The following is a 22,253-nucleotide window of genomic DNA, read 5'->3' on the forward strand; positions in this document are numbered from 1 at the left end:
GTACCAGGTGGCTGGGAGCAGAGGGGTGGATGGCTTCTAGCGAGACAGGTGGTGCAGGGTGCATTGTGATGGCCTATGTGTTGAGGAGGAGAGACTCCTTGAAGAGGTGGGTCTTGAGTTTTTCTGAATTGTAGGAGTGTGGGGGTGAGTATGATGCTGGTGGGAAGTCTGTCCCATAGTCTTGGGGCGTAAGCAGAGAAGGCTTGGTTTCTGGTCCTTTTATTTTTGAAGCAGTGGATTTCAAGTCTGCACGTGTCGTGGCTTCTGGTGCGCTGTCTGCCGGAGATGCTGAGTTTCTCCGTGAGGTAGCCGAGTGACTTGAGGGTGACTGCCTTAATGATGATACAGCAAGACTTGAAGGCAATTGTGCAGGCAGTGGGAGCCAGTGAAGGTTGATGAGGGCCGGGTGATGTAGTTGTATCTGTGTAGACCCTTGATGAGGTGTGCGGCTGCGTCAAGGATGCAGTACCTTACCCAAAAACGGGGGGGAAGTGGAGTGCAGCGGCTGCAGGATGGTGAAGAGCAGTGTCTTGGCAGTAGCAGACTAGCGATTCGGCTTGGGGTGCTCCGAGGGGTGGGATGGACTTTCCTATGATACTGTAGTCTCGAGTTTACAGTCTTTCTTTCTCCCTGCCAGCTAAGGGCCCGGGGGGTTGGAGGGAGGGAGGTGGAGGAGGCAGGGGGAGTGAGAGGGGGAGTTGAATGTAAAATGCTATTTTGCAATGATATTTTCACTTTTTGTCTCTTTCCTTCTTGGCTTTTCTTTTTCGGTTCTATGTCATTTCATCGCCTGGCATTTAAACGTGTACATTATAACGAAAATGTTAATCGAATTCCCCCACCTATTTTTACCTATTCCCTACCGACCCAAACCCTTACCTGCCCTTTCCCACCCCCGCCCTAAAAAATGTTATGAACATTTTTATTATAAATTGCACGTTTAAATGCCAGGCTTTAAAATATACGGTTATGAAAGGACATCATAGCTTCCTTTTTCTTTCCTTTTTTCTACATCTGTCCTCCTTTCATTATTTATTTTATTTCAGCTACTTTTTCCTTTTTTCTTCTCTTCTTTCCATTTTCTAGCTGTCTATCCCCTTTTCCTTCTTTCTCTCCTTTCCATGTAGTGAATTGTTTCTATATTTTTCTTTTATCTGTTGTGACAAATCGAGGGAATTTGTCCTTTCTCCCCAAGTGAGGCTAGTGAGGTGAGCCCACTCTGCAACACCCTCCCTAGGAGTCGAGACAAATGGGACCTCACTGGGAGAGCCTCGTCCTCAGGGGACAAGGACTCCCGTTCCTGTGAGGAACTCCTTAGAGCCATACCCACTATGGCCTACATGACAGCCTTTCCAATATCTGAAGTTTTCTCAAATTCAAGACTGGGACGAAGAAACTTCTCAGAGATGCAAAGAACATGTCCCTTTTCATTCAGAACATTCCATTCACTGAGACGAGTATGTTCAATAACGTACTCTGGACAGAGAGATGCGAGAGAGAATGCATATGGGAGCTAGAGAAGGCCCTGCGCTGCGTAGTATCTGGTGGAGGTGGAAGGCGCTCAAGTGGGAAGCCTGTGGATTTCAAACTCCTCCAGAGATGGCTAGCTGGGATGTCAGTCATGGTACAACCCCAGCAAGAGAAACAAGCAGGTTAGGAGCCCAGCCAGAGTCAGGGCTAAACCCCGGCACGAGAGATTAACTGGGCAGGAGGCCTAATGAAGTGGTGTGCAAGATCATGGAAGGCCCGTCCTTGACCATTGGTCCCCTCGTCAGAAGACCAGGACACTGTAAAGAGAAGAGATACCAGAAGGAGAAATACGCTGATGAAGGCAAGGCAGCCACACTTGAACACCCAAGAGAAGGTCCTGGAAGGACAAGGATCCGAGGACATTCCCCCTCGTTATATAAGGTAACGGGGAGAATGGGATCACGGGAAGCTGAACAGAAATCATTACATGGTGTGAACAACTCCACTCAGTGAAAGTAATGAGACAAATTTATCCTTGAAGGAGATGAACTTAAATATGACTGGGATACAAGGAAAAGCAATAACATTAAGAGAATAGAGAGTCCTTAGATATTTTGCACAAGAGGAAGAGAATTTCAAAAGGGCTAAATATTCTGAACCGACTTCAGAGGAATTAGAAAATTGAAACAAATAATCAATTGGATCAAAGCCGATCCATACAAGACCCCCAAAAGGGCATCCCAAGGAGAAGGAGAAAACCCAGAATGCAATTAGAGTTACAGAGACTGATCCAAGAAATCACGAGAGACTCTTTGAATATATCAAACTGATAAATAAGCTTATAGACTGGTACTAGAGTACCCTCGAGGAGAAGGGAGTGATTCTCCAAATATAGGTTCGTTTTCATAGTGATGGGATCAGAATTAGGGTCGTTTTGTGACAGTGGACTATTTGTTTGGACATTCACGACTGACAGACTAGCACCTTAGTTAGACATATAAGCAGGGACCATCCATAGAGACAAGGAAAGTTAGGCCTTATCCTTTATTTTAATACAACTTGTGAATCATGTCTGCAGAAATGTCTGCATCCTTCTTTCGACTGCCACCCTATGCATTTCTTGTCTTTCCTTCCATCTTCGTCTTGTCTTTCCTTTTGATTAAAGCACTCAAAAAATAAGGGCAGTCAGTTCCTTTGCTTCCCTTCATATCTTTTCTTCTTGCACGTTCTTTCCTTATTTTTCTTTTACGTCTCTTCTAACCTCAAGTGATAAGCAATATAGTAACTCCACCATGTTCAACTATGAGTTGTCATCTGTGCAATTATATGGGAGATGATTAATTTATAACTCAGACAAATGGTATTGCATCGAAATCATCTGCAATACTTTTAAAAAAAATTTTGTTTGTAATTTTTATTTTTTAACATCCTTACTTCCTGTCCCTAAGTATCACAATCAGAGCATTCTGGCATCAGCCCTTCAAGTAACTGGTAGGAAAGCGTTAAAACACTATCACTCGAAGTAATGCAATGGAAGAGCTCCTAAAAACTCTTTGCTGGTTTTTTTTGCTCGTTTTTTTGAAGTTTTATTTTTTTTATTTAGTTATGGTAGTTAAAATGAGTACACATGCACTTTATTCAAAGCCTTTCCATCCATCACTGTTGGAGGCTTTTTAAATTATTATTTAGTGACCACTTACATTACGCTCCCTGCAAACTAAATGTTCTTTGATGCATAATAACTAACAGAAAAGAATGTCTTATAGCTTGAACTTGTTGCGTTATGTCATAGGCTCTCTTTATTGCTAACGCTTCCAACAGTTACCATATGAATAGTTGGAGGAATGCATAGTCTTTGGTACCGTTGGAGGAAGGGTTTCTATGCAAATTTGCTTTTATGATATGTGATGACAGAAAGTAAGGGTTATCCCCCTTTAGCAAGGAGTTTAGTTCAATTTGTTAGAACTTCTACTGCTTCATCCACTAAATAATTTCACAAATCACAACTAGAGTAACGTGGTAGAGCTTGTGGCGTTTGTTAGTAGAACAAGGAAAAAGAACCAAAGACCGATGGAAGGAAGATGGACTGAATGAAGGAAGAAAAGGACAAAGAGGAGAGAAGCAAAGTGAAGGAATTAAAGAGAAGGATGGACAGAGGGAACAGTGGAAAGAAATATGAAAATTAGGGAAGAAAGAGGGAAGGCAAGATCAAAGGGATGGAAAGCATGAAAGGAAAGAGAGAATGACAAATTGAAAGGAGAAATTTAGTACGCGAAGAAAAGACTAAAAAAGAATAATAAAAGGAAAAATGATTAACAAGATGGGGAAAGAAAAAAATGTAACCCGGAAGAAAAAAGTAAAAGGTGCCTAGAGGGTCAAAATGCCATTGTAAAATAGCATACGGCTGTATTAGTCCTTTTCAGTATTATTATTGCACTTCAAAGTAGAAAACCATTTCCTGCACTAAAGTCCTTTGTCGAAATTACAGCTGTTTGTTTCTCATCAGTTGTATGAATTATTTTATAGTGATGAGTCAATTCTATTGTTAATTTGTAGGACAAGCCATGGCCCCATGGTCAATTGGAATGACTTCTTCTGGGATCTCACAGGAGGGCTCATTTGTTGTAGGCTTTTCAAGATATTCTTCAAGGTCTAGTGATCCCCAGTTGCCATTGGCGATTAGGGCAATGTTTCAAAATAAAATGATGCATAACTGTTCCCCGTTCAACCTATAGTACAAATAATCGGCAGGGAATACTCCACATCTTAGCCTCTGTTGACATTGTTTAGGATGCTAGGAGTTTGGAGTGTTTTTAAAAAATATATATTTATTTTGAATCCATTGCTATCTGCTGACATTTTATCAATGTATTGACGCTGAAAGGGTGAATCATGTAGCATAGAATTCAAGCATGACCTTCCTGCTGCGCCCACATTTCTGTGCTGTGCTTCCCTCCGTGCAGTTTCCCATGTTGTCTCAACCCAAAGGAAATGAAGGTTGTTTGGTGTTGGTATAGAGAAAGAGATCCTTCCAAAGAAGAAAGTAGAATAAATATTTGTGATGCATGCAAAAGATTTTTTTTAAACAAAATATGTCCAACATGGAAAGTTACAATTACTACATACAGGTTCTCAAACATATGCAGAGTTGTAGTGTGTAATTCACATTGAACTCCCGGTACACTGTATCTTGAAAATGCCTAATTATGGCAAAAAATAGGCATTTTGTAGATGTTGTGGTGCATAAAATGTACCATTCAGGCATTTAATGAGTGTGACTCTGTTCTAAAAAAGTCATGTGACAATGTAAATACGATTTCAACTTTTACTATAAAAGTATCTACACAGAAGAGACAATTGGGACTCTCAGCCTAGGGGGGGTTACTATTCCTTTTCCCCTCATCCTTTGAAGAGGACTCCCACCAACATAGCCCATGGTCCCTACTCAAACAGGTCTTGACAATATATACATTCTCTATAGCAAGTGGAGCCCTACTGTTCAGTCTGCCCCTTTAAGGCCCCCTAGTGCAAAGACCATGGGCTTACCTCTCCAACTCACTCTGGGACTTTGTAAGAGACCTATTTGATCTCACTGGCTTGCCTTTCGTTTGGATGACTATCCTTCAATCTTTAACCTTGCTCTTCTCTCACTACACCCATCTCCACCCTCCTAATTTTATCTCCCTCTGCCCCTCCCTCCCTTATCGCTTCTCACACTTCTGTCTTTACTCCTTCACCTCCCTCCTAATCCTGCCGTCCTATCACTCACTGCTCCCCTCCAACCACCTCTAGGGATATCGTGCCTTGCTTGCTAAACTCCTTCCTCACTAAACCCTTTTTCTTCCTTGCCACATCTGTTCCCCCTAACTCAGGTATATCTTCTCTCTCACACATTCACCCACAAAATTGGCACCACTCTCTCAATCCCTACACTTTACCTTCACTCTCTCCATACATGCCAAAGTCTCCTTCAAGTCATCCTCAAGCTGCTACTCTCTCTTCTTTGGTCTTTTGGTCCTCCTTCCCCTATTCCCTGACCTCACCCTTGCAACTCTCACTGCAGGTTTTTGATAGACCTTAGGCCTAGAATGTTCTCTCTGCTCCCATTGGCTACCCTAGTCAACTGCTTTCCGGGGCCAGTCTCTAGTTCAGATAATCCTAATTCATCCCATCTTCTCCCCTTCTAGGCTGAAATTTCCCCACGGGGCCCTAGCCCCATACCCTTTTCAGTCTCCATTTCCTTCCAGCCTGCCATGCAGTATTTGCAGAGTTTGTTCTCTTCCCCCTCCTGGATCTAATAAGTCGCTGTTCAAATGGGGTTTTGGGCGTTTGATACATTTCACTCCCCGTCCTCCAGATTCACCACCAATGCTCCAATGTTCCTCTGTAGTACCTCTGTGGACCCTTTGGTAGATGTTTGGTTCTAAATGCTAAATTGCTCCTAAATGGGCAAGCTTAGTCCATTTCCATTTAAGCAACGAGTTTGTTTCTCCTGTTCCGGGCCAGAGACCTTGTCGCTTGGACCAAGGTACATTGTGATACTTGTAGACCCAGTTGTTCTTTATGTTGTGCTGCTTCGCGGAATCCGCAATCCATGCCAGGTTTCGAGTCTAGTACATGTTGACTGTTGTATTCATTGAGTCTTGTATTGGTATTCCAGGCTGCTTTGAACTCCATGCCTCTCGGAAACGACCTGAAAGATCATAGAAAGGGGTCTTGCTGGGGTGAAGGCTGATAGGAATCGGGTCAGAGTCTGAGGCACAAATGCACATACACAGCCCCAAACATGACGGGAGGGTTCCACCTTCTCTCACCCAGATCCACTCTGGGGGTCCTCGGGCCAGACACATGATCTTTTCACATGTTTTTCTTTTAAGTGGGTGTATGCCCTCCTTATGTTTTGGTTTGCAGTGCATTTTCACATCATCCTAAAATGTAGTGGTTTCTTAATAAATGGAACATTGTTTGTGTAACTACATTTCTTGTCCCCTTGCTTTGCAGATTGCTGTGCTCTTTGTTCATCCCTGGGCTTGTGGTAAGTGGGGCTGCTTGTCTGTTGATGGTCGTCTTCGTCTTAGGGATCAGGTTGTGGGTAAATCACAAGAAGAAACAAGCTACACCTGAGGGAAAAGATGGCAAAAAGCATTTGGTGGTTGCGTTCTTTCATCCATATTGCAACGCTGGCGGTGGAGGGGAGAGGGTGCTATGGTGTGCCCTAAGAGCGCTGCAGAAAAGGTATGTATGATGTATGAGTGATACTTATGCCCTGTTTTTTTCTGGCTATAGGCATGAGTGAGCTAGTTAGGAAATTCAATTACCACCCAGAAATGTACCTGACTGCTTAGAAGCTTGCAGGACTAACTTGGCATTTCATTTGTGTACTATGCGTGATGTAAATGGTCATCCTGGTATTCCATGTATATTTTGTTATGGGTAGTGTACTGTATGCTGGGGCATCTCCAAGGCATAATTCTAAATGTTAACATTCTAGGTGTTTGACTTCCTTGAGATTTTATATTAAGTGCATTCTTTTAAGTCTTTGTTTTTTAAATTAAGGTTCATATATACTCCTCACATCATGTTCAAGTACTGCTTTCAAGCTTCTTCATAAACAGACTGCATGCATCTTTCAAAAGAAAAAGTAACTTTATCCCCACCCTCTTAAATAACCAAAGGGAGTATTTCTCAAAAGCAAATGTTAAATCCCTTCAGTTAATGAAGTCTGTGGCTAAGAAGTATTTAGTGATGGCCACCTCTGAATTCCTCCCGTCTTTACACAGCCAATCAAACCCACCATAATCAAATAAATCCATGCAAGAAAAAATAGCAAAAGTGCCTTAGCAATCAGCCTTGGCGACTCATTGTCAATCCCCACAGCTGTAAGCCTAGTTGGGCATGTGTAGTCCTCGTTCTGATTTTTAACATATCAAGACTCCTTTTCACTACATAAAAATGTATGTAGGTTTCCTTGGACAGCATAGGTAATTCTTTCACAAATCTATAGGTTCAACATTCTACCTAGCCAACCATCCATAATGGGAATTCCCCAGCATGTTGCTAACAGTTTTGCAACTAACAGTGGCTAATCAACCATCTGGTCACTCTGTATGCCCTCCTACTCCCTGATTCTCAGCAGGCATGCTTCTGAAGAGTATTGTAGGTTTCAAACTGTCATTTCTTTAAAGGCATGGTCTAGTAAAAATTTTAATTGTCCCAACGGGTCGGCCATGTTTTTTTAAGCCTAAGTGGCTCGATTTTAGAAAACTTTCCTATGGACCTTGCCTGAGTTTTCATCCATTAAACGCACGCGAAAACAAGCACCATTTTCTAATAATCATATCTTTTCCCCGATCGCCCTGGCTGACCTACTTTTGCGGCACTAAATCAATTCCCCCGCCCCTGAGCCTGTCATCAGCAGACTCGTACCGCCCATTTCCCAACGCCAAAGCACGTCTCGTGTCAACATTCGCTGCGCTTCAGCTAATGACATGTCGCCATGGAAATGGCAGGACGCCTCTTTCCTCAATAAGTATTAACAGGCCGTTTCACAACACACAGCAGCCGATTTTCGATTCCATTCCTCTCTCTGTGTTACTTTGAGTATTCTGTGACTCGTTTCAGTGCTCTGGTCAGCTACCTTCGCCGCTTGTAGCCCGTGTGAACAGATACCACTACCACCGCTATCAATTATTTTAGTTTGTTTAACACACAATGGCTACAATAATGCCCTACATGTACGAGCCCGAGTATACCGAGGAGGAACTACTGGAAAGGGAAGCACGCGAAAACGATGGGGATTCGGACGGCAGTTGGCAGGACGAATCAACAGATGAAGAGCCTGGGCCTAGTCGAATGGACGGCGTCTCCACCTGGTGCACATGCAATCGGTGCAAGCTAATGCCAACTGAGGACGAGAACTGCTGCTGCCGAGAAAACTCGGGATGCCTGGCCTACATTTCGGAAGGCGAGCCACGACCGCAATGCATCACCGAGCTGTCAGACTTCAGGGCAGCCTGCCTCACACGGGCCGTGTTGACAATAATGATGGTGCTTATGCACGAACTTCGAGCAACTGTTCGTCCTCGTAATCCGAGTAACGAGTAAGTATACTCTGCTTGTCATGCCACTCCTATTTCATGTTCTTCTACCATATCCAAAATTACATCTACATATCATTGTAACGCATGTAAATCATTCAATAGTGTGCATTGTCTAGATAGCATTTGTCCGTGTAAAATGCCATTAGTTACAAGAATTGTCATTGACAACAAACGTTTATTAAACTTATCTGGGTCATTTAAAAACAGTTTGTTTCATTCCTTTTCATAGGTGGTACAGGCTGGTGGCCTATCGTTCCTTTACATGGTGGCTTCACGGGAGGCTTGGACACCGCGTTCAAAGAGTGATACCCGCCTGTGCCGTTCGTGCCATTAGAGAAACGTTCCCGAGTGACAGCGGTCAGTACAGGGGATTTTCTCTCGCTGTGCTGCAACCTGACCTGTATAATCTTTAAAGTCTTGTATTTTTGTTTCATGAAAATAAGATACAAAATAAAACACCACATATATTTTAACAACATGTGTCTCGATTTTTTAAATGAATCAAGTGTGTCTCCATTCAAGGATGGACGTCGGACATCTGTGCTCCGAATGGGTGAAGGTCTGGTTGCTGTGAAGCAGGGTGGTCACTATCTATCTAAGCTAACATAACATATTCTCGATAATGCATGCACTAAATAACACTTGTTCAAAGTCTTTCAGTAGGTTATGTCTCTATAAAAGTCACACATATATCTATACTAACAATTACCATTGGATTATACAGGCCTTAGGGTCTTGGCCACTATAATACACCGTTTGAAGTGTGGGTCTGTGCTCACAAGAATCTCCGTATGTGGCATTTGTTATTGATAGGCAACGATATACTATCATTGATATAAAGGCGATATACTGTATATTGATATAAAGGTGGTTCGCGCCAGTGGATGCGCGCTGGCATGGGGGGCTGTCCGGGGCGCGAAAGGCCAAGGTGCCAAACTGCATGTACACTTCAAAAGGTGTCCCACGCCAAGGGGCCATCGGTCACATGGCCTCCTCAGACCCCGTGTCTCCAGGCAGGCCTCCCCTGAGGCAGGCCGCCCCCCTGCAATCCACATAAGTGTGTCTCCATTCAGCAGTCTTCCTGTGCCTTATCTGCATGCCCCAGGGCCATCCATCCCACCCGCCTCTATCAAAGGCGGTTCACACCCGGGGATGAGCGCTGGCATGGAGGGCTGTCCGGGGCGCGAAAGGCCAAGGTGCCAAACTGCATGTACACTTCAAAAGGTGTCCCACGCCAAGGGGCCATCGGTCACATGGCCTCCTCAGACCCCGTGTCTCCGGGCAGGCCTCCCCTGAGGCAGGCCGCCCCCCTAATACCACGACATACATATGTCATTCATTCACAAACACACCCCAGTTTCTAATACTTTAAAAACCACTCGATATGTCTCATGAGAACATCTTTGTGCTTTGCAAGTCAACTCTTGAACGTGCTACCTGGGAACCACTGAGATCTATGCTAATCTGCTCGTCGTCGTGCTATCCGTGAACTTCTGTGACCGCTTTGAGCATACCCATCAGTGCGCTACCTGTGGCCATCCACCTATTCTCCCGCAACATACTGCTCTGCTTGCTGAACCCAACTGTTTGTTGGTCAAGGTAAGGCCATGTATCCTGGTTATATTTCGCAGATTTTTAAATTTCTATCTATTTTCGAGTAGAGTACACAATAGTGCTATGTTCATTGGTCTCATTGGTATTGACTTGAGTTTCCATTGCTATGCTATCAATAGATCTATTTATTTTCATCTGTGACTATTGTGATTGAATTGCATCCTTCGGGGGTCCAGTCAATAATGTTAGCATGTTTCCTTCTCGTGCAAGACAGAACATCCAAGGGACGAGTCACATGTTCAGATTTCAGTCACATCAATTATACATTTCTGCAATTTATGCAAATACTAAGCAGCACATAATGAACTGGTATAGTTCCTGCGACCAAAACAAACCTTGCATTGATCATTGTATGATTCATTTACTTTTGTATCAAATCTTTACTCTTGAAGATTGTATAATAATGTCGATATTTACTTTCAGATTTATCAACAATGCCTGCCTGTTCGATTAGCAGTTGCCCTTCGAAGACCCATGCGAAATCTGAAGGAACTACAATGCATGTATTCCCGAAAACTGTTGATCGAATAAGAGAATGGGTCAGACATTGCGGATATCCACTGGATGAGCTGGAAAGTAGAGTCCAACAAGTCTTAGAGGACAAGAGAGGTGATCGATACCGCATCTGCAGCCGGCACTTTTCCTTGGACATGTACACAACTTCTTGGGTAACAAAGAAGAATAAACGGCGAACGACATGGAAATTGCGCAAAAACGCTATTCCCACTCTATTCGTCCACATTCTGCCACCGGTGAGTCAAGTGTCCGGATTTAGCTTTAGGCCTTGCGGTAGTGTGTAGCCGAATGGATTAATAGATATTGTAGGTGTTCTATCTCTTGTAATAATTTCGATATTGATATGAGTGTATAGTTTTTTGAATAATGACATTTATCAATATATTCTTTTTCGATTTCATAACCCACAAACGCATAGTATATATATATGGGGACAGGGAACTGTGCTGTATTGAGCATTTTTCAAGTATTCTGTCGGCTTACATGGCTATTTTTAATATTGGCATTTCATTATCAATCATTAATTGACCTTTACAACTTCTTGACTATCCCTTGAATCTGAAGCAAGAACATTCTACATCCTTGACGTGGTCGCAGTTATCAACCACTTCTAGCGCGTATCAGGTAATCTTACTAGGCTAATCCGCTACATACTTGTTTTATGCATGTCAAGTAATAGTTTTATTCTATCGTGTAATTATTTTACCGAATGTTTGGTTACTGCTTTCCAATTAATATACACCTTAGTTATCGTCCACTGGTGTTTGTTTTCAGTTATAATTAGTGTTATCCATACTAATGCAAGTACTGTCTTTCAGGGAGATGCTGAAGCGTCCGCCACATCTACAACATTTCTAGATGTTCTTCACCAGCAGGAGGTATGGATACTGACAGCTCCACCGAGCATCATCATCAGAGCTGGAATTCATGTCGTTTGATTGTTCTACACAATGTTTCATTTGTGGTTAGCCGTTGATATGTACCTGTGCTGTCGACCCCAGGTGTATGTTATGTTTTCACAATTGTAATCCTCACTAATGCAAGTACTATGTTTCAGGCAGTTGATGGAGCGTCAACCCCTGCACTTGATGCAGAGCCTGACATTCAAGTATACGAATCGGCGCAACAGCTTTCGGAAGTGCGCACTACATTTGCAACATCCATAGATATTCTTCAGCAGCACGAGGTATGGATAATGACAGCTCCATCATGCGTGATCATATAACGTGATTCCATTTGCTATACTTTCTTCCCTATTAACGCAAGTGCTGTGTTTCAGGGAGACGACGGAGCTTCCACCACAATCACAACATCTCATTTAGATGATGCAGATGTAAAGGAATCGTTGAAATAAGTCGATGAAATGTGATCATATTTGGATTTTCCTTGATTCTTTTGGACAATGCATCATTTGCGGTTATCTCTTTATATGTACCTGTGCCGTCGACCCCAAGTGTGTGTTGTGTTTCCAATATTGAAAAGCATACTAATGCAAGTACTGTGTTTCAGGGAGATGCGGATGCCTCCTCTCCATACAACCATTCATGGCAGTCCATGCAGAGCCAGAGGTATGGATACTGACAGTTCCATCGAAATAGATCATCACTGGTCGAATACTTGTCCTTTATTGTTGCACACAAATGTTTAAATCGTATTTGGCTATTGAGATGTACCTGTGTGTTCGTCCTCACGTGTGTTTTATGCTAACAATATTTTGATACATAGTAATGAAAGTACTATGTTTCAGGGAGATGATGGAGCCTCATTCCGTGCTGTCTATGCGGATACAGAAAATATAGTCCTTGCAGCGCAAGAGGAAGGGAGGACATGCGGAAACGAATCAGAGCTACAGCGTGCAGATGTTGAAGGTCGAGTCAAAAAAGTTGCAAAGAAAAAAAACCAAAAAAAGGTTAGTTACAAACAGTTCATAACTTTAAAAAAATGTTTGTGCTGGGGTCTATTTCATGTTTTTTTCCAGTCAATTCTACTACACTCCATCTTGTGTTTAAACTGAACATCCCTTTTCCAATATCTCCTCCAGTTACCCGTGGGTGTCAGAACTATACACACACAGACAGTGAAGCGAATGAGATGTGGCTTGCCAGACCGTGTACACTATGGAGGAACTATTAATTGAGACGAGGCGTGTTCAGGTTCGAGATGCTCATGTCCAATGGCCAGAACATGAATTAATTGTGTTTGGAGACTACAGCAAAGTTGCATTGGACCATAGCTATAGTGTGACCGCACCACCACAAGAAGATGTTATTGAATGTATTGAAGATAGCTCTGAAGTAGTTGCAGATCAATTTACACAGTCTACACCCGCCAAAAATTTGCCACCAAAAAACCTGTCGACATTGTGTTCTCCCATCAATGTTGAAGTAATAGATGTTGAAATGACAGTGAATGAACCAGCCGCAGCATGCATAGATGCATCAGAACTTGATATCAGCGATTACTTTCCAATGTGTTGAAATCTCCACAACGTCACAGGCCGAAACAACGTTGACGCAGGATGACAGTCTAATGAAAGAGAGCAAATACATTGTATTCGACAGTTGTTTGATGGAAATTATAAGTATGCTGAAATGTGTGCATTCCATTAGAGGGAAAGTATGTGGGAAGCCATTGATTAATGTGACTCGTCAAATAAAAGGCAGTAACGTCAAAATAAATGCCGCCTGTAGATTAAATCATAGGTTCTCATGGTCTGCACAACCAATGCTGGGGAAAATGCCAGCAGGCAATCTACTGTATGCAGCTGCATCACTTTTTAGTGGCTCCAGTTTTAGAAAGTTAGAGGCTTTCTTTCAGTTTGTGGGACTCCATTTCATTTCTAAAGCGCTGTACTACACATACCAACGTGATTATCTGTTTCCGGCCATTAGTGATGCTTGGAAAATTGAACAATTGTCTCTAGCAAGTACATTCGAAGGCAAACGATTCAGGCTAGCCGGCGATGGACAGTGCGACAGCCCTGGATTTTCTGCCAAGTACTGCACCTACCACTTTCAGGACATAGATAGTAAGAAAATTGTGAGTTCGGTGGTCGTGCAGGTAACACAATGTACATCGTCAGTGGCCATGGAGAAACTAGGTTTTATAAAATCAGTGGAATATCTACAATCGAGGGAATGCACATCGACCTCATAGCCATGGATAGACACGTTTCAATTGCCAAGACAATGAGAGAGCAGTTCCCACATATTAATCAATTTGACATATGGCATCTTGCTAAATCAATCAATAAGAAAATCTCGGCTGCAGGAAAAAAAAGGTTTTGAAAGTATTTTGCAGTGGTCACATTCTATCACCAACCATCTTTGGTGGAGCTCAAAAACTTGTGAGGGGTCAGTGGAAATACTACTTGAAAAATGGCGGACACTGATGCACCACTGTACCAACGTTCACAGCTGGACAGCAAATGAACATTTCCACCATGTGAACATGGCCCTTTGTCCCCAGAGGAGGCACGGAAGAAGTGGTTGATTCCATCTTCACCGACACACAAAGCCATTGAGAAGATTGTTTTCGACAAAACTCTATCAAGAGATTTGAGAGGACTGACAGAATTCTGTCACACAGGAGATTTGGAGGTGTTCCACAATATGTGCCTAAAGTACAGGCCAAAGCATTTTAGCTTTCGGGGCATGAAACCTCGCACTCTACTAGCGGTCTTGGCCCATAACGGCAATGTCGGACGTGAACAATCTAGGACTAGGGGTAAAGTAAGGATGCCTCGCTACACTAAGGTGTTTTCAAAACGAAGTAAGCAATGGGTGATCAAACCAGTCTATGACGAAATGCAGTTCGACTTTGTGAAAGGCCTTATTGTTGCTGTGTTACAGAAGCACAGATATGGAATTTTGGACGTTTCTGTGCAGAGCAGTGTTCCATTGCCACCGAGCATTGCGACTGTGCCATGCCCACCCGATGCACAGCTGATTGTGAAGTACAAATCCTGGTTTAAATAATTGCAATACGATTGTCTTTTTGTAAATAAATGTTATTGTACAGTGTACCTGTAAACCTAACCCCTACCTTCACCATCATGGGTGGCGAACAAGCTGGGTGTCATCTTTGAATTCGCTCTATTCACCTCACATATGTGTATGTATATATTTTTCTCATGTCTCATCTCATGTAAATGTAAATGCTGCGCACTGTTAACGGAGGGGAGGCTTGCGTATTGCAAATAATAAAACAAACAAACAATAAATCTCACTTTTAACTCGACTCCTGTGGTACTTTATACTTTCCCTGACCTTCCGCCAAAAATTAAATGTCTCAATTTGGGCTGCAAAGCTCGCAGACAACGGGGACAAAATTGGGGCACTTAGAACGCGCCAGCCAAGCGGGCCGTGGCATTTGGGAGAGAAGCCAGTTCGCATTTGCACATTGAGGCGCACTACATAGACGGATTCTAAACTTCAAGTTCTCATAGATGCCTATACTACGTGATGTTGCAAATAAAGAATGCGAAGGACAGCGCCCAGATGAGGCCCACAAGTCGCACTGGAAGTATAAGGGTCTATTGTTTTTTGACCTTGAGACAGGGACCATGCCGAAAGAACTACATTTGAAGGGAGTGCGCAATAACGTAAGAGACGATAAGGCAGAAAATTCAGAAACTAGACCGAGTTTCAGTTTTAGGTCAGTATATGAAAAATCATTGTTAAGAGCACGGTCCGTTTTACAGACTGCATTATGAAGAGACACAATGGAAATTTCAAATATAATGTAAGTAAATCTTTACACGCTTTTATACCGGAATGAAGATTTAATGAATGAATGCATGAATAAATGAATGAATGAAGAGCTAGGAAAAGCAAGTAAAACTGTTCGTAGTGGGCACATGGGCATGCAGGTCCACTGGTCTCACCGATCTCGCTCCTTGGCCCAGCCACTTTTCCCTGCACTACGGGACTGTCTCTGTATCCTTCAGCCGCTTCTCCCGGCATTTACCTTGCACTTGCCACCAGCTGGCCCTATTATTTAATTTGTATTCAACTAACCTTGTACAGCCCATCCCCATGCGCGATCAGAAAGACACCTGGCCTAGTAGGATCGTTGTCTGTCTGCCCTTGTTCCCCACCTGCCTCGTCACGCCTAGTAACACTTGAGTATAGGCGCGTTACAAATGCCATATCATATATCATATCATTCCTCACGCATGTAGACTGTCGTTTATCATTGTGTGTTGGCCTCGATTTATCTCGTTACATTTCGCATTGATTTTAGAGACGAACATACTCCATTGAACTACCCTTGCAAGCAAATAGTTTCTGATCGGCCGTAATAAATAAAATGAATAATATTAATGAAGTTCAGCTAGCGAGACTAATTATCATTTTTTTGTTTTCATAACGGGTATTTGATCCCTTACTGCCACTGCCATCTGTTTGAGACACCAGCGGATGGATTCTTCAGCAGACACCTGCAGCTTCTTGTCAACAACTGGAGCACGATCACCATATTATGGGACGATCGCCAAGGGCCCACATGCCCTTACGCTGTACTAGTGGCTAGAAGCAACATATCAACCTTTAGGATGGACTAGTGCCTAGTTGATGGAACATCCTTGTGGTTCACCGTGCTTCCAAAGTGATTCTTTTTACGAAAATGAACACCCTGTGTACCATAAAGGAACAGCGCGTGACTCAAGATGAAACGGAACAGTTATTGCGGATACAGATAAAAGAAAATAAATGGCTTCCGGAGTTCATATGTCAATTGCTAAATATTCTCTAAACATTTAATGTCAAATAAATGTACTTTACCAAATGTACCGTGTTGCTGTTTCATTTTAAAGTACAGTTTCATATTCCGAATTGTGGCGCGCTGTGTTGTGAGTTGATCTGTGTTGGTTTCCGGGTTCTGTGTGGAGTCGCACAGAAGACGACTGGGCTTGTTTGCCTACGCAGCACAGTAACGTCACGGGGAGAGGCGGGGAATATGAATGTTTTGATAATGTCAGGCTCAGGGGCGGGGGAATTGATTTAGTGTCGCAAAAGCAGGTCAGCCAGGGCGATCGGGGAAAAGATAGGATTATCAGAAAATGGCGGCTCCCTGGTGCTTGTTTTCGCGTGCGTTTAATGGACGAAAACTCGGGTAAGGTCCATAGGAAAGTTTTCTAAAATCGAGCCACTTAGGCTTAAAAAAACATGGCCGACCCGTTGGGACAATAAACATTTTTACTAGACCATGCCTTTAAGTATCTTCTTTAGGCCCAACCAGCTTTCTTGGACATTATGACAGTGCCATCAAATGTGTAGATGTGTGGAAGCTGCACCACATCCCCTCCAGCACACACCAGTCTCAGGTTTTTTAAAATGCTTCAACTTGTCAGTGTTTGGGGTACCATCTCGACAAAAATGTTTATCCTGCCACTAGATATTTTGCGCTAACTGCTGATTTCCTAGCCCTGTGCCAATCTCTGCACCAATTCATCTGTAAATGATTTGGACCAATTCATTAAGGAAGGCTGAGACATATGAGGGCTACGCTCTATCGTCTGCAGACACAAGGCTTCTATATAGGGCGTTTGGCAGACCGTGTGATGAAGGTGCAAACATAATCTTCTCGAAAGTTGTATAGGGTCGGGAGCCGTTTTTTACTTCTTGGGTGCGAGGCACCAGTGCCACAACTAATAATACTGTGATCTTTCTACTTCTGACATCCTAAATAATATTTTACAGTACTTGAATTGTTTTCTCTGACCATTTTGATAAAGATGTGGCAAGAACTTGCAGCCCGCCTGCATGCATTCAAGAAAGGTCTATATCCCAAAGGCCGGAGGAAAATGTGGGTTATCCTAAATTGGAGTGGCGGACCGTGGAAGGTGGTCCGCCCACAGCTACAAGACATTGTAAAGGTATGCCAAAGGACAGAGGTTGGTCCTGCAGTCACCGTTCAGCAGAGTTCCCATGCCCAACAAACCCTCCCGCCGCAATGACGGAGGACTCGGCCAAGGGCAAGTTACAACTGTCCTTTATTTCCCATAACAGACAGGGATCATATAAGAATACGAAATTTCCAGCAATCACAGCTCGTGGGCCAGTGCCCTTGGTGTTTGTTACCAGATGGCGTCATAGCCTTTGACCTCTCCCCAAAAACCTAAGAGCCCATTGTATTGGGTGGCTGGGGTGGTAGTGCTTATAGAAGGCACCTATAGTGTTAGCTAACTGGTCCTTTCATGTCAGGTGGTCTTGCCTGAGACTTCCCCAAAAACTATCTGAGACTTGTTGCAGGATTGCCATTGGCCATTGCCTGTTGCCCTCCACCCCAAGATGTGTGCTTCTTGATTGCTTGGAGCGGGTCTCCTCAGGCCTTGGACACTGCTTTGTTCTCAGCGCTCCGTGTACCTTGTCAAGGAAGTGAGAAAGACTGTGTGTCCCAATTGCTGCCACTGCTATATCCACCAAGTCTGAGAGAGTGCCTGTGATTTGCAATGTTTGTTGGACAACACATGTATTGGTTCTTGTCTGCTTCACTGGGAACAACTCCTCTTGCCACCATGGGTAAATGGCTATTGTTTGGCTCGGCCGCATCACATGTGTCTGGACCTCAAAACTGAGCTTTTTTGTCTGCTATTGGTGAGGATTTATTCTGCTATTTTGCAGGTGGATCCTTGCCCCTGGAGTTGGGAATGTTCCACCCGCCTTTGTCCTTGGCTGCGAGCACTGACCCTTCGTTTCATGCTGCAGAGTCTGCATGTCTTCGTTCCTTGTTCTGAGGCCTCTGGCTTTGTGCCCTTTCACTACAGTTGTTCTAGGGTATGACTATGTCTATATGTATATAGTCTTGTATTGCTTTCTCTTGAGGTTGGTAGTATTCGGTTCTTCCAGGTTCCCTATATGTCCCAGAAGTTCCATATAGTTGCAATAAGCGGCTGCAAGCTTGTTCTGTGTGATTCGCTGCAAGCTTGTTCTGTGTGATTCTTGCTCTTGCGTTTCTGCATTTGGCTAATGAAAGAAAATAAGAAAGACTTATGACAGTATGTGCGTGTATCAGTCTGTCCTCTATCTACAGAACTGTGTATACATGTTCTTTGTGGGTGTGTGTGTCTGTGTAACTTGGTGCAGGGATGCGAGTTTGCTATGTGGCTAATGTTACTATATCGTTGTGTCTCTAACGACTCAGCACAGCTGGATATTTATCGTTAGTCAACCTGGTTCCGTGTTGTCACCTGTGTCTGCAAAGATGTCAGCTGGGTAGGGTTTGAATGGTTGTCGAAGAGAATATCTGCTCACATATGTAGGATTTACGGATCCCCCTCGGGGTTGGCCAAACAGTGACTGGCATCTCTTGTTTCTCAGTCTTCGGGCTGTCATGCATATAAGGGCCACAAGGGCCATTCCAGGGACCCTCTCTTCAGTTCCCCGCCTTCCTCTAGTCGAATTGTGGACCACATCTTCAAATCTATTCACTGTAGCTCTTGGGAGCCATATTTTCATTACTCCTCCAAGATGTCCATAGTAATTTGCATGGTCATCCAAACTCCATGTCACGTAACAGCTCTCTTTCCGGGTTGCACCAAACCCATTTAGCCCAATATTTTTGGTAGTTGTTGGGATTATTAAATACTATTATTTTAGTTGGGAACAGTGGGCACTCCTTTATCTGCGCCCTTATTGTATTTCGTGTTTCTAATATCTTGTCCTCCTCGCCGTTATTGTTCACTAATATTTTCATCCCTACTGTTTTCTGTGTCTTCTTGCATTGTGTGATGCAAATCTTTATTACACGCAGGGCCATATCACGATTTTGACGGTAACCCTTAAATGTGGCGGTAACGCTATTACTGCTGCATTTAAGGGTCTGCCAAATCACAGGCTTGGCGGATTTACCCCTAGCTCTGAGCTGGAGGCAAATCTGCCACAATTTTGCTGATTTTCGGCACTATTACCGCCGGTGCTAATGGCGCCAAACATTCCCCATTGGGCCCAATGGGGAATGCAAATTCCCGAATGGGCCCAATGGGGAATGGGGACTTACCGTTCCGCCAAACCGTGATCCGGCGCTAATAGCGCCGGGGGTTTGGCAGTAGGGGTAATAGCCCCGGCGGTAATACCGCTGGGGTTAGCACCCAACTCGTGATGAGGCCCACAATATCGCTAACACTAATATTAATGCTGCTGGCAATACTTTCAGCCCATCCTCCATCCATGTAGGTATCCATGAGAATATATATGATAGCCAACTCTCGTCTTTTCCTGTACCTTTTTGCTTTTTCCTCCATTTTGGCATGCGTTTTCGATAATCTGGTTACTGCTTCAGTTAGTGTTCCATATACTTCATCATTTGCTGGCACGAATGTGCAGCAAGAAGACCCGATCTTGGCGCCAGCTCCTCCTTCCATTGCTGTGAGAAGGTCTAGAACATATCTGTTCTGAGGGCCATCAACCTTACTGCTCGGAGCTCTTCTTTTATAGCGTTGAAGCCATTGACATTTTTACTGTCTGCATCGGCTCCCACCGCGTGATTGGAGCCATTTTTTGTTTGTGTATGTCTGTACAGCTGGAACTACTGACGTGAAGAGCATTTTTGTCCTACTGAACAATCGGCCCTCAGGTGGTATGTCGTCCAGAGACGCTCCTGATGCGGACGACGAGGAATTCTGCCTCTTTACCCTACTCGCTTCTACTGACTTCCTCTTTCTTCCGCTATCATCCATCTTCGGGAAGTCTTCTGTTTTGTTGTCTTTTTGTGGAACCACTAGTGCTGGCGTATTGACGTGCACTAGCCAGCACACTCCTCCCCAGTTGGGTGGCAGCTTTTCCTATGCTTTAGATCTGCACGACCAATAATGATCCATCTACACTGCCATCCCAACATTCATGCCTGAATGCTTCAATGTCTGCTTGCAGTTTTTGTTTTCTCCAACCTTTACTGCTCCATCATTCTGGAAACATAATGCTGCTTTCTTCAGTGGTATTATGGGCAATGGTCCAGCCTCATTCCCCATCCAGGTCAGTAACATTGTACTTGCGTGTCATTCCTTCAGGCATTTGTCATTCTCTGCCTGTACCGTGTTTGCTGGAACTGTCAGGTGCATGTGTGCATTGCACCCTACTACACCTTCTTTCCATCTTTCAGCTGTGTACGCTTGGCCATACACAAGCATCTGTGGTTGATCCCAGCATCCTGGTTCTCATCTTATTTCCTTGGGTCCCTTCTTAGGACATGGTAATTCCTTCAGTGTTATCGTTATTTTTTTTTCTGCTTTTGTGGACCATCAGTTATGTATTGTATAGCCTGGTCTTTCTTCGAATAATTGTCCATGTCAAGTGTCTTGATGTAGCTATCTTCGTATTGGAATGTTGTCTTGGATATCCATCTTAATGTTGCTGATCGCCCTTGGAATTTTCCTCAGGTTGTACACATGGACAGGTACGTAAGGCATTGTGCTCTTGCTGCTGGTATTTCAGTTGCCACAAACGTCCTGGAGGCACTCCTGGCATAGGGGATAAGAGAGCAGACATAGCAGATCTCCCCAGTGGTTTGTTAGCCTACTTTGATCAAATGCTTCTACCACATGTTAGTGGATACTCAAGCATTATCAGTGAGATAAAGATCAACCCCTCCCATATCTACATCAGCAGTGTGTCTACCTCTCATTACTGATCCAGCAGTGCTTACCTCTCTACCTGACATGGTAGTTCCTCCTGCCGACTTTGGGGTTGTGCGAGTAGGGGTATTCTCGGCTCACAAAGTACTGCCAGCACTGAAGGGTTCCCTCTATTCAATTGTGGTTAAGTTTGGCACAAATAGGCCAAAAAAACACATACAAATATACTAGGATGGCATCTTCTAGTGCTGTTGGCCCTTTAGTTGTTGGTGCTAGGAAAGGCTCCCGCTTGACAGGGCTTGACGTCCCCCAGGTAGTTCCAAGTATTCTTATCTTGCAATTTCACCTCCCGATCTGCCTCCTGCTCCACTGTGTATGGTCCTGTAAACCGGGGCTTGTACCACCGGCGTGTAAAGTCTCTTAAAAGCACCTGAACACAAAATAAAGTTGTGGAGGTTTCTGACCTTCTTTGTTTGCTTCTGGGTTGTTTTCTTCGCTTGCTTTGGGCCTCTCCGTTGTCCCTGCAGTTGGCGAGAAATGATGCACTAGCCATCAAGGAAGTGGTGCATTCGTACATTTTCTGGCCCAATACATCAGTCATTTCTTTCTGCGTCTAATAGTGCCCTAGTGGGAGCAGCCAGGGGAAGTCGCGTGCCCCGTCCTGTCACCACCTCATGTGGGGTTAAATGGTGGTTGGACCCTGGTTTATTGCATAATGCGAATAAGGCTAAAGGTGGGCAATGCAGCCAACTTTGGTTGAGCGTCTTTTTTTTTATTTTGGCAATGCCTTCTTTGAGCAGCCTGTTGAGGCGCTCACAGATCCTGTTTGCTTGTGTATTATGGGCACAAGAGAATTTGTGTTGTATTCCCAACAAGGTTGTGATTTGTGAAACATCTCATTGGTGAAGTGAGGACCACTGTCAGACCGCAGGACCTCACACGCGCCCGATTGTGGGAAAATTTCATGAACAAGGAATTTT

The 22,253-nt window shown here is 43.8% G+C and overlaps 1 protein-coding gene across 2 annotated transcripts in view; it reads left to right on the forward strand.

The window, feature by feature from the left end:
• Positions 1-22,253, forward strand: part of ALG11 (ALG11 alpha-1,2-mannosyltransferase) — a 189,508-nt gene that overhangs the window by 34,239 nt on the left and 133,016 nt on the right. For both annotated transcript variants that reach the window (XM_069639130.1, XM_069639131.1), the window contains exon 2: positions 6,472-6,705. In XM_069639130.1, the coding sequence (XP_069495231.1) occupies positions 6,472-6,705 (234 nt within the window). The remainder of the gene's footprint in view (positions 1-6,471; positions 6,706-22,253) is intronic.

This window comes from Ambystoma mexicanum, chromosome 7q (assembly GCF_040938575.1).
Source record: "Ambystoma mexicanum isolate Mex_15411 chromosome 7q, UKY_AmexF1_1, whole genome shotgun sequence".
NCBI classification, from domain to species: domain Eukaryota; kingdom Metazoa; phylum Chordata; class Amphibia; order Caudata; family Ambystomatidae; genus Ambystoma; species Ambystoma mexicanum.